Source organism: Lagopus leucura, unplaced genomic scaffold (assembly GCF_019238085.1).
Source record: "Lagopus leucura isolate 7727_CA_CO unplaced genomic scaffold, USGS_WTPT01 Super-Scaffold_100004, whole genome shotgun sequence".
Lineage (NCBI taxonomy): Eukaryota > Metazoa > Chordata > Aves > Galliformes > Phasianidae > Lagopus > Lagopus leucura.
In genome coordinates, this window is record NW_024962264.1 from 23,548,275 (window position 1) to 23,564,436 (window position 16,162).

The 16,162-nt window shown below is 35.2% G+C and overlaps 1 protein-coding gene across 2 annotated transcripts in view; it reads right to left on the reverse strand.

The window, feature by feature from the left end:
- The window catches only part of FBXO8 (F-box protein 8), an 18,147-nt gene continuing 1,985 nt past the window's right edge, over nt 1–16,162 (reverse strand). The window contains exons 2-6 of one of the 2 annotated variants that reach the window (XM_042871144.1): nt 14,367–14,703; nt 12,031–12,157; nt 5,470–5,588; nt 3,649–3,845; nt 1–2,857 (exon numbers count right to left, since the gene is read on the reverse strand). In XM_042871144.1, coding sequence (XP_042727078.1) covers nt 2,670–2,857; nt 3,649–3,845; nt 5,470–5,588; nt 12,031–12,157; nt 14,367–14,695 — 960 coding nt within the window. In that variant the 5' untranslated portion in view covers nt 14,696–14,703 and the 3' untranslated portion in view covers nt 1–2,669. Of the gene's footprint in view, nt 2,858–3,648; nt 3,846–5,469; nt 5,589–12,030; nt 12,158–14,366; nt 14,707–16,162 lie in introns of both variants that reach the window. The other variant, XM_042871143.1, reaches the window with a different exon arrangement.

Here is a 16,162-nt window from a genome sequence, read left to right on the forward strand (position 1 = left end):
TTTATTGTCAGTTTTGGTTTATTGGATATTTCTAAAAGAATTCACACATGGCACGTTGAGTTAGATGCTTTCTATCCACTCTGAGTTGCTAATATAATGTATAACATGAGTTGGGTGCTAGTCAATTAACACTATTCAAAATTTCTTGTGAAGATCAGAAGCTGTTATTTATAGGAGTAATTTCTTTTTTTCCCTTCTGGATTTACAGAAACTTTAAGCATATTCTCCTGTTTCTAATTTATCTTCTTGGCTGTTACATGGGCCTTGAAGCTTTCTAAACCTTGTTAATAGATGTATTCAACTACTCCAGAAAGAGCACATTCTGCCTGCCTGGAGGCTTTGTTCTGTTTTAGGATAGGAACTGAGAGTCACTAGAAATTAAGAGAAATGTAGATTAATGAATTGTACTCTCATATCAGTGTAAAATCAAAACCACTATCTCTGATGTCAACGGAGGGGCCAGGAAAAAGAGAATTAAGACTCTGAGCTGCATTTGTGGTCCCAGAAGAAAACTTTTCCTGATAAGATTGTAACTTGTTGAAACTTCAGAATTCATGGAATTCCTATTTGTATGTATGTAACATCTGAAGAGTGTATTTTAGGAAGTGGTATTCTGCAGCCTTCATGTAAAAGTAGGAGCACATGCTTACCCTTCTTGTTTTTTTTTTTTTTTTAACAACTTTTTTTTTTTTTTTAAACAGGACTAGAGACCTTTGCCTAAGGCAATGTTTAATATTATGCTTTTAACATTTTGTGTTTGACATTAATTGATGACTAATGATTAAGGAATGTATCCTTGAGCCTTCTGAAATATATGAAAGGACCCAGAATGAAGTGATGAGAGCTTACCCTGAGAGAGGGAAGCAATACTGTAAAACTTCACGGGAAGATTGCTGCAATACTGCTGGCTCCCGACTTTGGTTGTGTATGCCACACAAATACAAATTATGTTTAAATTTGATTAGAGGTAATTTACTTAAAAAATACAATTCTTTCTGGGTGCATTTTTGCATGTGGATGAGAGTGATGAGTATAACTGTTTTTACTAAATACTTGAGGTACCAGCAGTAGCTCTGTTTTTCCCCCCATTATTTATGTAGCCCTTATGTAGACTGAAATTAGTATACTGTCAGTCATCATTCTTCCCACATCTGAAACAAATGTAATATCCACTCAGTGCCAAAAAGAAAGCAGCAGTGTAGGCAAAGTATATGTCTATGAGTATGAGCTGCATTCAGTTTCTGGCTCTGCCATAAGCTTCTTACACTAAAAACAAACAACAACCACCTCTACAGAGGCTTGTAAAACACAACTAAGAACATCTTTCTACCTCATCTCATGGTGTGGTATTTAACAATGATATATCTATTAGTTATTATGATAAAAACAGATGCTAGAGATAGCTGAGTATTATATAAACAAATATAATCAGGAAGAGATTAAGGAATGGCTCTTATTTCAACTACATATAATGTCAGTTTATGAGAAGTACTGCAGTATGAACTAAAACAAGGCAAATGCTTAATAACTTCCTGCACTTGCACTGCAAATGCACGGCTAATATTCTGCATGATTCAGAGAATATAAGACACAACCTGATTGAAACTGTTTTTCAAGTATTTTCGAAAGTTTAGAACTATTTAAAATCTAGCTACAGAAGATATTTAGGAAGAGTCTGAGTTGGCCAAAACAGTCTGAAACAGCTCCAGTCTTGCACAGTCACCATTCTAAGCTCACTCGGTCACAGCTCTTAACAGCTTTAACAATGACTCATCTGCTATAAATTTACCTGGCCGTTTCCATCACTGACACTTCCACACTGAGGGAGATGGTTGAAAGCAGCAACGTTAGCTTCCCTACACTGCTTTTCCTGTTTAAGTTTTCTTTGCTTACAGGGCTGAATAGCTGATTGTAGGTGTTCTATACCACCATTAACTACTGCCAGCAAAATAAGTTTTCTATCTCTGTGCAACATGCACATTTTCCCTAGGCTATGCCTATGTGACCAATATGGTTATTCAAGTTAGTCATACAGTATTAAATATTAACTTAGATACTTTACAAGTGTTCTGCCATCTCTCAGGAAAAAAAAAAAAAAACCACCAAAAAAACCACCAGACTTTATCACAGTATTGAGATCTATGTTTCTCTAACTTATGTATCTGAGGTAATTAGCACTGTAAAAAAAAAAGTTTAATGCAAAAGAAGGAAGTACACTTTTAAGAGAGAGGAGCAATTTTAGTTAAAATATTTTACAATAAAATAATTATGATTATAAATCTCTTTAGTTAAATATATACACATTACACAGTATCTTAAAAAGAATGAAATTATTAAAGTTTCAAGCAGATCTAATGCACAAATCCACCACTTTGTCAGCTTAGACTGTAATGTCAGTTTTAACATTTGTAATTAGTTGTGTCAGACTAATGGCACTATTCTGTGCAAAATTAAAAAAATTATGAAAAACAAATCTCCAAATCCTTCCATTCCCACAGTAAATAGATAGAAAAGGTAGTTTACACATACATACACTTACACACAAACTTTGATTGCATACAGAGGTTAGAATGACCAGCACTAAAATAACCCCCATCTCTACAAAATAATCTATTTCTTGAAACTATGTAGTTTTTGAAAATTACAAACTGTGCTAGCAAATTGTGCGTTTAGGCAGCCACGTGGCCAATAAGGTAGATGTTGTCATAAAGGTGCCCTACAAAATCTTCACTAATATTCTGTGCAGCTCGTCGTGTATTCCGGATGAATTCTCTCTTTGACATTTTGTTCTTCACGTGAGGGCTGGTTAGATCAATGGAAAGAAGAATCAAAGAGTAACACAGTACATAAACTGCATCTAGACAAAAGAGAATAAAATAAAATAAAGGGAATTATGATCATTAAAAATATTGTTGCCTGACCAAAACTCTTATGCAGTCTTCAGCATTTGGGACTAACATTGCATATATAAAAATATATTAGAATTCAAAGGAATATCCCACTGTCATAAAATTTAATATAATCATTTTCAAAGTAATAGAATCAGCACATTGCTAAATAAACTTTTACAAATCTCTAATATTCCTACAGCATCGAAAAGTCGCTGATAATGATATCACAATATACACATTCATTTAAATGGAATCCTAAAGTCTTTGTAATCTAAAGCCAACATCCTCCTAAGTTTATCTTTAATATGTAAGCAGTCTCATTGCTAAAAATTGGCTCCCTACTACCAGTTAGAAATGCTTTTTAATTTCAGTGAGGTCCAAAATTCCCTCTCCTTTGTGTGGGACTATCCATAGGGCAACATGTTAAATGTGCAGGACTTTGCAGAAGGGATTTTAGAGATACTACAGAGTTTAAGCACAGAAAAAAAGTGAAGGGAAACTAACATGAAAATACCTCCACCCTTATCAACTAGGTCAAAGAAAATAAACTTTATGTTATTTATTTACCCATTTTCAACCCAAATGAAATGACGACTGACTACTCAACAAAGATTGAAGGATGCTATTAAGCCATGTTTGTACTTTGAGAAATATTTGTTTAGATGCTGATTGTAAATCTACTGTGAACTGCAACATCATCCAAACATACACAGAAATACAGAGAGTGATTCATTGAACAAAAGCTCTTTTTGCTTACCAGGGCTAAGGCCAAGCTCTCTCATCAAATCAGGGTTACAAGCACAGAATCTGTGAGAGAACTTCGTTATGAGAGTCTCAAGATATTCCCCACGCTCCTCGGGGGCATGAATATGTCTGAAGAACTCTCTCAGTGCATTTGGCAAGAACTGATTTCTAAAGTTGTGCAGTGTCACAAGGTCATCCAAAACATCTCGCCTGGTAGAAGAAAATCTCAGGTAATTAGAAAAGTAACTTTTTTTTTAAAGCCTGTTTGATCATGAAAATGTAGGTTTAAAAATCAAAATAGAAGGTTTAGAATTGTTTTGGAGCTTCAGAGTGTTTTATTCTATTGTTTCATTTCTGTAGAATAACACAAAGAACAAATACACATTCATCAGACACTTGCAATAATAGCCATAGAAATTTCTTTAGAATAGAATAGAATAGAAATTTCTTTGCATGTGTATTCACTTACAGTACACATAAAGGCTAACAGAATTTAATTATCTGATGAAATCATTAAAAATGCAATAAAGGGAATATATTTGTGCATATTGTACATATTCTGGTGCCTAAGTAAAAACTATTATAGCAGCATCTTGTTAAAAAAAGGTTTCAGTTAGATAAAATTTGCTCACAAAACCTCTTGAAAGGTTAAGTCCATCAGGGTGCAGTTCTACCAAGTGTTTTCCACTGAACACAGGAACAACGAAGTGATTCAAACTAGCCTGTATAAACAGATGTGCAGAAGACATCTGAAGTAAATTTGGAAACAGAATATTTTGGTATGTTGATCCTTCCTATTATATATTTCAATACCATATGGAGTGTTTTAATGTCTAGAAATCTAATTTTTACTTCTTCTGCCTGATTTCATTTTATGAAGGGAAGAATGATAGCAATAGGGGTTGCTAAATGTAATCATTAATTTGCAGTGTCATCTGGTAAATGGCTTCCTGTTTTTTCTATTGCTCTAAAACATGATGATCTGAAGTTTTACAGCATAGATCTGTCTCTGATGGTGACACCAAAAAATGACTGCTTTTACTTGTTTAGCAGTGAAGACTGAGGGGAACGAGATGCATGATAGGATTCCTGCTATAAGTGCTGCTGTTCACCTGCTCTTCCTATTTAAGTATAGGTATTACTTTCCTCCTCTATAAAATTTGTTTGAATTCGTAGTTTGTACTCCTCTTTCCTGATAATACTGCACCACCCAAAGCTGAAGATATCCTGATAGGCAAAAGAAAACACTCTGGGGAAAGGAAAACACTCTGGTACAGCAGGGGCAATGTACCCTGCTGCTTTCAGCCAGAGGGTGCTCTACTACCTCTTAGGGAGTGAGCACATCTCCTGTTTGAGAAACACTGGAAAATCAAATAGTGGTTAGAGAATTGATCATGAGTTAAAAAGCTGCAATCACTTGGTAGAACAACTGCTTTTTCCTATAACATTCATACTACATATGAAAAAAAGGAAGACCACATTAAAAAAAAAAAAAAGCAATAAAATATATATGAAATCTGAACATCATACAGTAGAGACTATCCTGTGCAGCTTAAATGCACGCTATACTTTCTAAACAATTTATAAGAAGAATTACAAAAATAGTGAAATAGTAAACTGTCTGAGAGTCATTGGTTATATGTAGTATTTTCAGAGGTTCCTGTATGATCAAAATTCTGGAACTAAGGAACTGTTCAGATTTAGCACCAGCATTACTTAGTTGCATTTCCATGTACTTTTACGTCAATAATATTACAAGCAAAATAACTATTGTCAGGGTTGCTGTGCATTGAAAGCAAATACTGGCTTTCTCCTCACAAGAAATTCAAGTTACCTTTCATCGAGATAGATTCTCAGCTTCTTCCAATTTAGTGTTCTTGTGCAAAAGATAAACTTAGCTATTTCCTTTGGCGAATCATCTAGTATGCCCTTGGACATAAAGTAGTTGACTCCCTGAGATAAAAAGATACATATGCATAAATATGTTTCATCTTCATACTATGGAACAAGCACTTTACTTAGCAACACAAGAAAATTATCCCACTAATTACTCACATTTTATTCTAGCAGAATAATTTCACTTCCTCTCAATCACATTTCAACATGCACAATACAATCTAAAATTACAAATCAAATGCAAAGGAACCTAGTTCGTTGTTATGGTTGAGATTTTACATATACTTTGAGTAGGACACTTAAAATTATGAATCTCACACAAGCACGGTAGTTCAACAGTATTTCAATTACAGTGTTTTAATATTGTATAATTTTTTTTTAACCATACATTTTAACCATAGATTTTAATTTCAGAACTTTAAAAGATAAGAAAATCTTAGCCATAATACGTTTTGTCTTTAATATCTTTGACTAAAACATTAATGTTCACACATGTATGTGATGCATCACATTCAAATAGATGCATTAAATGCATTTGTTTAAATGTGTAATACTGCAAATAAACACAAGCACGCAGATTTCAAAGCGTAGGTAAATATAAACATATAAATAGACATAAAAATATGCGTAGACGAAAATAAGAACGTTTCATTATATAAAAATGCTTTAAGAAAGACAGAACTAGTGTGTATATTTTATATTCATTTTATAATTTGTAGAATTTTCCACAGTTTGCCAACCATACATTTCTTATGGAATACACATGCTGAATTTCATAGAAAACAGCAGTGAAGAATCACATGCTATTGTTAAAAGGTTGGTTTTTTTTTTTTCCTAAAGTAAATACAAATCTGAAGGTTCCATACACTTAGGGGGAAAAAAAGAAAAACTAGCAATATTAGCCTCTGATTTTAGGAAGAATTCTAATTTGAGACAGTAGTGAAATGCATTGCATTATAAGCTTGCATTTAGGTCCAATTTAGATGATATTTAAGTCTGCCTGTAGTTAGGATGGGCAACATAAGGTTGAGTACTTTGTTGAATTAGAGCTAAACATGAAATTAAATCAAAATGAGTATCAACTGCTTATTAATTCCTCAAACACTTCGGTGGCAGTTTGCACATGACTACAAGCAGGACATCAGGGCTTCATCAGTTCTTTTTACTTTCAGCTTATCTATGCCTCCTTTAAGGAAATCCTGCCTCAATGAGTCTTCAGTATTTGCTTCAGTAATGAGCATTTGCTTAAGGTAGTACAAACTGAGGCCTATCAAGGGAGTGTCAGTAGCACTTCTAAAAGCATATTTCTGCTGCAATTATTTAATAAATGCATTTGCAACATATCTGGAAAATACCTGCCATTTCATAGCTGAAGCAAAATGAAAATAATGTCTGCTTTAAGACAGATGGTAGGTTGGTTTCTCTGTGCCAGTAAATGTCAAAAGTTATTTCTTTAGTACATTACAACTCAAGAAAGGATCTTCACCAGATATGCCACTGAGTCTCTGCAAAATGACTGTGTTCCCTGTCTCTAACTCCCAATCTTTCCCCACCACACAACAGTTGACCATATATCTCCTAGTGAATACAGTCTCTTTATTCATTCTCCTTATCACTTTCACAAATAAACAGGGCGTAAATATACTTCAACACGCATCATTTTAAAGTTGCTATTTATTTCTTCCTAAGCAATGACAAATACTTTGCAACAATATAAATCTGATTTATTTTATAGTTCTTAAGTTTTAAAAATTAAATTTATTTTTAAGATTTAAGGCATGTCATCTAATCCATTTTTTGTAACTTCATAAGCATCTTCGGATTCCTCTCAGAATCCATGTTTCAAATAAATCACATCTGGTAGCTAACGTGGTTGCTTGTGACAGGTACATTAACTGAAATAAGTAGTTCTATGAACTATTAAATCCTATGCTAAGATTATTTTTCAGTCATCTGGTGATTCTCTTAGGCAGCATTTGCCTGAATTCATCTAGGCAGATCTGTGCCACTACCTAGGAGGTCTGAAAAGGTGTTTTAAACACTTACGAAGTACAGCAGGATGAGCTGGCTTAGTTGACAAGTAATTAGGTGAAGAGCACAAGGGTGAAGATTTCCAGTAGCTCTCTGTGGAATCTAGTTGGCATTATAATGCTCTTAGCATTAGAGATTTAGGAAAGATGCCTTAAAGATACCTTGCCTTCCACCCAAGCCAAGAGTGCCACTGCTGAACTTCAGACATTCGTAGTTTCTTTTGTCCTTTTTATTTAGATGTGCACACAAAACAAAATAACCGCATTCTAAGTTGGTGACAGAACTTTCTGAAATCACGTTATCTTTTCCCACACATATTCCATCTTTTTAGTATTTAAATGGAATTGGATGCCAAATCAGAATTAGGACACCACTAAGCTTTTTACCTAATGCATGTTTAAAAATACTACAGCAAAATATGTGCCAAATAAATTAGCCAATAAAGACAAATTTCACTTAAAACTTGAAATTTGTCAAACACCAAACACTACAACTGCTCAATTTGGTCAATTTAAGTAATTTTAAAAGGTAAAACATTCTTAAAGCCTAGGAAATATGGGAATTCAAGTTTAAACACTAGGTCAAATATACAGATAATTTCTGCCGGTCCGTGATTATTGTTCTATGATGTATATAGGGCATCAATTTGTAATCAGAGCTCCTAGGTAATACTAACATGATTAGTAAACAATTAATTATAATGAGATATCTGCAGTATTAATCATCACTTTTTAATCATCTTTTTTTTAATCGTCATTTTTTAGAGAAATACAGTGTCAATATGTTTCATGGTGCTTCTTCCAGAACAAAATATACAGTATCAATTTGATATTTTCTAATAGGTATTTATAAGATCGTTTTCCTAAGTTATGAAGTCATACGCTGACCATGTTATTTGTTGACAAATGTGGACACAGTGAAGAACATGCATGTTGAATGTCATTGTTTTCACTGTATGCCTTTTAAATGCATTCTCAGTGATACACACTTGTGATGCAATCTTTTATTTCCAGAAATATTTTTCATGTCATGCAGCTTCCATAATTGGTAATTTGGAGAACTGAATTTTTTGACTTTACAGTACAGTTTCCAAAAGGTTTCAGCTGTTGGGTCCATTCCACTTTTTCACACACTTAGAATGGAAGTTGGAATCACATAAAGAACTTCCTGCCCCTGTCACTTACTTTAACATTTTTAGGACAAATAACATAGTGCATGTCAGCTTTGGCTTGTTCAGTAGATCACTATGAAAGAGAATAAGTGTTCAAAAGTTTGGCTAACAAAACACAGAACAGTAAACATTCCAACATCTACAGACTACTTATAATTAAAAGCCAAGTAACAGTGCTTTATCTAAGCCACTGCAAATTATATAATAACCAAGGACTGAAAATTATAGCAAAACTAAGGGCAGTTGCTAATGAATGAGACAATTCCCATAAAACTGGAAAGTCAGATGTAGTGGAAATACCATCATGGCTTGATGAGCATCTGGTAGGAAGGGAGGGCCAACCCAGGGGGGCTCAGGTGTATGCAATGCACCTGAGTGACTAGAAGGGGTGGAGCCAGGATCCACCCTTTCCCAGACCATGTTTAAGGGTTGGCAGCAGAGGCAAGGGGCTTTCTCTGGAGATCCCTGTGTACCTGATGCTTTTTAAAGGTAAGTAGCTTTTTTCCTTTATTTCTGTGCATGCTGTTGTTGTATTTGAGCAAATCCTCACTTATTACAGTGTGGGATCTTGCTGCTCTGCTGTCATTGTTGCACTTTCCATCGCATTACACTAGTCATACTGTGAGCACTGTCTCTGCTTACTGCTCTTTACAGTTGTTATACTATGTATGGGAAATCCTGATCTCATTGAAGTCTGAGTATTCTTGTACTGTCCAGATTCCAATAGATCCATACAAATAAATGCTATTAAACAATCTGTAAGAAATACTATTGCTAAAAATAAACAAAAATTAGATCTTTTCTGACTGAAGTATTCTTTTCCACTTTCCATTCCAAACGTAACTCCATAGCATAGACCCATGTAATTAACTTGACAGTGTATTTTGCAGGAAACTGGAAACTGTATACAGAACAGTGGAAAATAACTTCTGGTTGCTTACAAACTATGTCATAAGCGTACATGATGTAGAATAAGCACTTCATAAGAAACATTTCACATATGTTATATGCTCTTCCAAATAAAATACAGCAGAGATAATGTTGGCAGGTTCAACAAAATATTCATATTCAAGTCTTAATGCTAACTCTAAACTAGACCCTCTCCCAAACAAAAACCAAGTTCCAAAAATTTTGGCTACAGTGGTTCTGGTTCTGCCATTATGATAAAACATAACAACAAACAAAAAATCAGAAACCAAACATGCACTGGAAAACTTTCAGATCATATGTAATGTGATTATGCACATCTTTTTTCAGCAGAATGTGAGCACCTGGTAAGAATTATACAAGCTCATGCACATAGTCAATACATAAATTTACAGCTGATATCACAACACCATGCACACAACAATGGCTAACCAGAGAATCCTACCACAAAGCGTGTAGATGCTCCTCCCTACCCCGTGAGCCACCGCTAGCTCTGGAGCTGTTGCTGTGGAGCCTGGTTACCCATTTTCATGACATGGGCGCTGTCCTTTGGAGAATCTTGCTCCTGTGGCTGTAAGTATTCCTATTTTTATAGTATTTGATCAGGTCAGTTATCAAATGTAAAGCAGAGTTTGGCAGGAAATTCCAAGACATAATTTGTAATAGTGGAATGTCAAATATTCCAGTCACAGCGTCCTTGTAATAATAGTTCGCCAACATCACAGTTGTAACAAGAAAAGCACTGATATCTATGAATTCTCTTGAAACTCAGGCCATGAATAATTCCTACCAGGCTATGGTGCTTCACAGGGAGAGAGGAACAGAAGGCATAGGAGATACCCTGAGCTTCTCATCTCTCAGCAGGCCTGATGCAGGCTGTTTGTACTGCTACTGTACAACATAACCATGATGAAGCCCTAAGAAGCATGTTAGTATAACAAATTTAATACTTAATTTAGGTATAGTACAAGATAGCTTTAGTTTGCTTATCTTTGTTTTCTTGAAAAATGCTGACGCTTTCATTCAATGCCTTTTGTGAAGGATCCAAATGCTCTACACCTATTGTAATTACTCTAAGTTAGGCAAGGCTGTTGCCAACTGAAACTTGATATATTCTTGAGATACAATTTTATTTGGAAAGCTTTACAGTTATTACTAAACTCATTAAAATCCTGCTGAAAATCAGTGCTAATCACTTAAGTGGCAGGTGCTAAGGTCTCAGCACTACATAATAAAGTTCAAAGCACAACTCTGTGAGAGAAATTATAGAATACTTATTTATGAATAATAGGAGTAATGGATTTCTTTATCAAACAAAATATGAGACAAAGCAAGAGTTTAAGCAAAATCCCATTGCTGCAATGATCTGTGTATGACTACTTTATTTATTTCACCCTGTGGCCTCAAGTTCTTGTTCTCTGCATCTTATCAGCAGTGAAAACTATTTGTTTCCTGAAAGTATATTTCTTCATGACTTTTTCTACTTTGGATTTGTTCAGTTATTACTTCATTGTATACTTATAAACATACGTAGGAAGTTAATGTTTATTATTGTTCAAAACTGTCTGCCATCTTTTCCTAATAAACATGCAGCATGAGAAGTCTAGTTTTATGTACAGAATACTGTCTTGATCACTTTAGTATTACCTTTTGCCTGGAAAAGACTTAATTACCTACTCTCAAACATGTTTCCTCTTTGAAAAGCGAGAGAGGCACAAGCTGTCTTTTCCAGTTAGTTAAGCAAATTAATAAATTGAAACCTTTAAGGTATTTTTAGAAAATAAATATGGTGTTACATACTACAAAGAAGATTCTCTTAACAAAGAAAAAAAATGCACAGAAATAAAATCAAACTGATAGTAGTTCAGCAATACATCTTTTTCACTGTTCTCCTTGACCACAGAAGTATTTAAAAATGCCTTATGAGAAACCACAGTTGTCACAAAAGTAATTGCTTTCACTTTATACCTCATTCTCCTATAACTGAAGTCAGGTGAAGTGGGAGCAAACCCATACTCTGAAACAGCATTTGACTGCATTTGTAAGCATTTTTTATTTATTTTTTTTTTTAATACCCCACTTCTTCAGTTAGGAATCTCCCTCTTGTTCCCAAGTCAACACATGGTAAGGAATTTCTGGCATCTGTAGGTCAGACTGCTATACCAAGCATTTAAGAGGCAAGCTGTGTAAATGATGCGCACAGGTACCATAGCCAAAAAAAAAGAAAATCAGGATAGGGCTATAACTTAGTATTAACCATTCCTATAGAAGAAGAAATACTAAAGCTTGGCTCCTAATATATCTAGGACTATATAATAGCAGCTAAAAATATTTTAATATGTTTGTTACTGTCAGCAATAGTTCACTTACCTCATCAGGGTTGGCATTAAAGGTGAGGCTGCCCTCATCTAGTTGCATATACAGTTTTCTAAAAGAAAATCCTAGAGGTGGATTCTTATTGTATATAGAACAGTGACCCCAAGTGGATTTGCACAACCTATGAAAATAGAATTAGTCTATTATCAAAAACCTTTTATGTATTTACAGACACAAAACATAATTAACACTGCAAAGCCAAGTACTCAAACAATAAGGAAACTTGAAAATAAGATTGATTGTAACACTTAATTCTTAACTTTTCTGTATGTTTGTTTCTAAAGTCTTCAACTAATGACACTTTTTGTTGTTGTTGTTGTAGGTTTTGGCATATACTAGTGCAACCTCAAAATGTATTCCAGTAGGTGGCATTGTAATGACATCTACGCAGTTGGAACCTCTAACAATCCTAGTATCTGAACAGTAGGTAACAAGTGACAAATAATTCTCTTGCAGTAGTATCAGATTAAAAATCTGTGTTTCTTTTCTTGTGCTCTAGTTGTGTAGTGAGTGGAATGTCACATCTGCACCAGAATATGCAACCTGCTACTTTCTATCCATCCTCTTCTCAGTCTTGTTGACTCTGGGTTACCTGATTAAACCCCATGCCTGCATAGATATTTTATCGATATTTTTCATCAGTTCCAAGGTTGTTTCTTCTATCCTGCCTCTGACTCCATGTTTCATCAGTTTCTGTTCCTCATCTCAGTTTCCTTGTTGATGCCGTCTAAACTCCCCTTGAACTTTCACTTCCTAGGCACCTTGTTTCTTATCTAAGTTCCTTATTTCAGTTCTACTTCTGCTTTAACATATTTGTTTAAAAAAAACAAAACAAAAAAAAACAAAACTGGCCACAGTGGTTAGAATTCTTCAGATGGCTGAGGTAGAACATGAAAGAAACTTGGTTTTCCTTTCAGCATCTTGGGTCTTATTTGAACTGAGTTCTGAAACACAACTGTAGAACTTGCTAAATTCTAAACTCAATATATGTGGATTACTAAAAATTAAGATGTTAGCAGACATCTATGTGAATTGAGACTTTAAAAAAAATGCGCTAAACCAGGACAAACTTTCACAAACAAATATATGCTTGAACTGAATATTAAGCAAGATTTCACTAAAAATGATTGAGCTGTTTCCCAAGGTGAATTCTGAGGGAACTATGCTTTTTTTTTTTTTTTTTTTACCCTTATATTAAGCATATATATTGTTTAATTAAGAACATAATATACTTGTGCTTTAGAACAAGAAATTTATTTGTATTTTGCAGTTTTGATACCAAGGATCAAGAACAATATGATAACAAACTGCAAAGTTATTTTATGCACATAATCTTATAAGCTTAAGTAAGCCTTCACTAGAGCCACTACTTCTTGCCAAGATAACAGTCCTGAATGAAAGAACAGCTGTGACTAAGAAGTTATAATTGTATTATCCTCTTGATGAAGTTCATGAAGTGAACTGAGGAGAAGCTGCTTCAAATGCAGAGAAGTAAACAGACTGAGAGAAGGAAATAACTTAGAGCACAATAAAAGGAAAATAAACAGGACCTGGAACAGCAACCCACTTGTTACATTAATACTACTCACTGTCAGTTAAATTAAAGGATAAGGCTGTTTTGTGAAAGACAAATTCTACTGACAACCTACTCTAAAGATAGGTGTGCTTTCGTAGGATTCTTTCCTAGTGTTCTAAAACACCAAAATGGAAGGTGGTGTTTTTAATTAAAATTTCATCTTGCACAATTTTATTTGATAGAATTTTCCTTTATTTCTTGGACATACAAACAGACAGAATTGCCTCTGCATGTTGCATAAATTTTTCAGTAGAAATTTTATGGTGTGCTTGCAGAACTGGCCTTTTCTTTCCCCCTCCCTTCTGTTGCTGTTTTCCAAAAAACAAGGGCATATATTGCTCTAACTCAACTAAAGTAGATGAGTTCTTATTCCTTTCTACCTAGAGCTTCAGCTGAACAGATTTACTTGCTCAAGCCGGGTATTTGTGTTATTTCTCTGAACTTCAAACATTTCAGCTGTGCTTTGATTTAAAACAAAAGTGAATGAGTCCTTGTTTTTTTTCACCAAACAACAGGTTTGTTAGTAATACATTCATGTGCTTATACCAGCACACTTGTGTATACAGAAACCTATTCCACTATCTTAGTAGTAATTAGAAATCCATAATTACGCATTTTTAAACTGTGTCCATTTTCTCCCCTATGCCAAATCTCATTTAACTTAGAAAACCTTTGCTAATATTGGAATAATACAAAGCACAATTTGAGACAATTATTTTTACTACTCCTGGGTGATGCATTTGTTTTTGCTTACCCTTGCCAGAGGAGCTCATCATTAGCGAGATCCTGCCAAACACACGAAGCTAGACAGAGATCAGTTGCATTCAGATATGACAAAATGGTAAAACTAAGCTCTGGTGGCAGCATTTCCAAGTTAATGAATCCTTCTTGTTCTTTAGATTTTCTTGTCTTCAGCAGGTGGTAGATGTCAATACCTCCTTGGGCTTGTTTCCGGTGGCTTGTATTGGAGACATTGTTAGTAGCTATTCTCCTACCATGCTCTCTGGTAAGATAGCCTTGTCCACTGAATCCTTGGTGTTGCAGTTGCTGATTTCTAGCAACCCTCCAGAGTCCCTGACCCATCTGTGAGCCTGCTGGACATAAAAAGCCAAATTAAATGTTGTCATACTCGCATTTCCTTTAACATTTAATTAAATTAGTTTATTTAAAAACAATGAAGTGCTACAAAATAAAAGGACAGACAAAATCATCCAGAGAAATGGGGAACACACAGAAGCACGCTGTGACTGACATAAGGAAAACATTTAGGAACTTAAATATATTGCAGCTAGAAGCCATTCCCAACTTCAGTGTATTTTCTCTTTCTTGCTTCTGAGCACCCAAAACACTTCCTTAAACATTTTTTTTCAAAGTCATAAAGGTTAGGAGTTTGTGTACATGTACTGAAGCCAGGGCTCCAGCTTAAGCTATTTATCAGTTCTGTTGCTTGTTCTAGAAACACAATGTAGCAGTACATCTGAAACACAGTATCACTCTTTAAGTAAAGATCAATCCTGCTCAGTACATGAAGAGGCACTTAGGCCCTGAGAGAGGAGGCATTACTACATTACCACTGTATTTCTTATGCAGTACTGGTCTGGACGTGTAAAGACTACTTTCAGACACTTCGTATTACAAAAGACCAATAAGAATCCACCAGGTGGTTGGTAGATCACATGTGTAGTAAGCAAAAAAGTTAATAGCCTCTTGAACTCTTGAGAACTGTAAGCAACACAGCCACCTTGTTTAACTCTTAATCTCTTTGATGAAGAATAAAGCAGTGAAGGAACACGGAGGCTGAAAACACTGACATTAAATTCACAGTACAAAAAAGACAGGGATCTCTTGGAAAGAGTCCAGCGGGGGGCCACAAAGATGGTGAAGGGCCTGGAGCATCCTTCCTATGAGGAAAGGCTGAGTGAACTGGGTCTGTTCAGCCTCGAGAAAAGAAGACTCAGAGGAGACCTGATCCACGTCTATAAATATCTGAGGTGTGGGGGGCAGAATGGCGAGACCGGACTCTTTTCAGTGGTGAGTGGAGACAGGACAAGGGGAAACGGCCGGAAACTGCAGCATAGGAAGTTCTGCACAAATGTGCGCAAGAACTTCTTTACAGTGAGGTGACGGAGCACTGGAACAGGCTGCCCAGGGAGGTGGTGGAGTCTCCTTCTCTGGAGATGTTTAAGACCTGCCTGGATGCCTACCTGTGCGACCTACTGTAGGGAACCTGCTTTGGCAGGGGGGTTGGACTCGATGATCTCTGGAGGTCCCTTCCAACCCCTACAGTTCTGTGATTCTTTGATTCTGCAACTTTTATTAGTCAGACTAAGGAACACATTTTGCTAATATTTTTGCTATCTGTTCTGACATTAGTTTATACAATTTTAACAGAGCTATATTTCCACATACATTTGTTAACTGATTAAAAAACGAGTCTTTCAAAAATGCTATTTGGACATACTTTAAGGCAACAACAACAACAAAAAAAGACAACAAAAAAAACAACAACAATATAATAGGTAATTTTGAAGGCTCTAAAGAACATAAGAT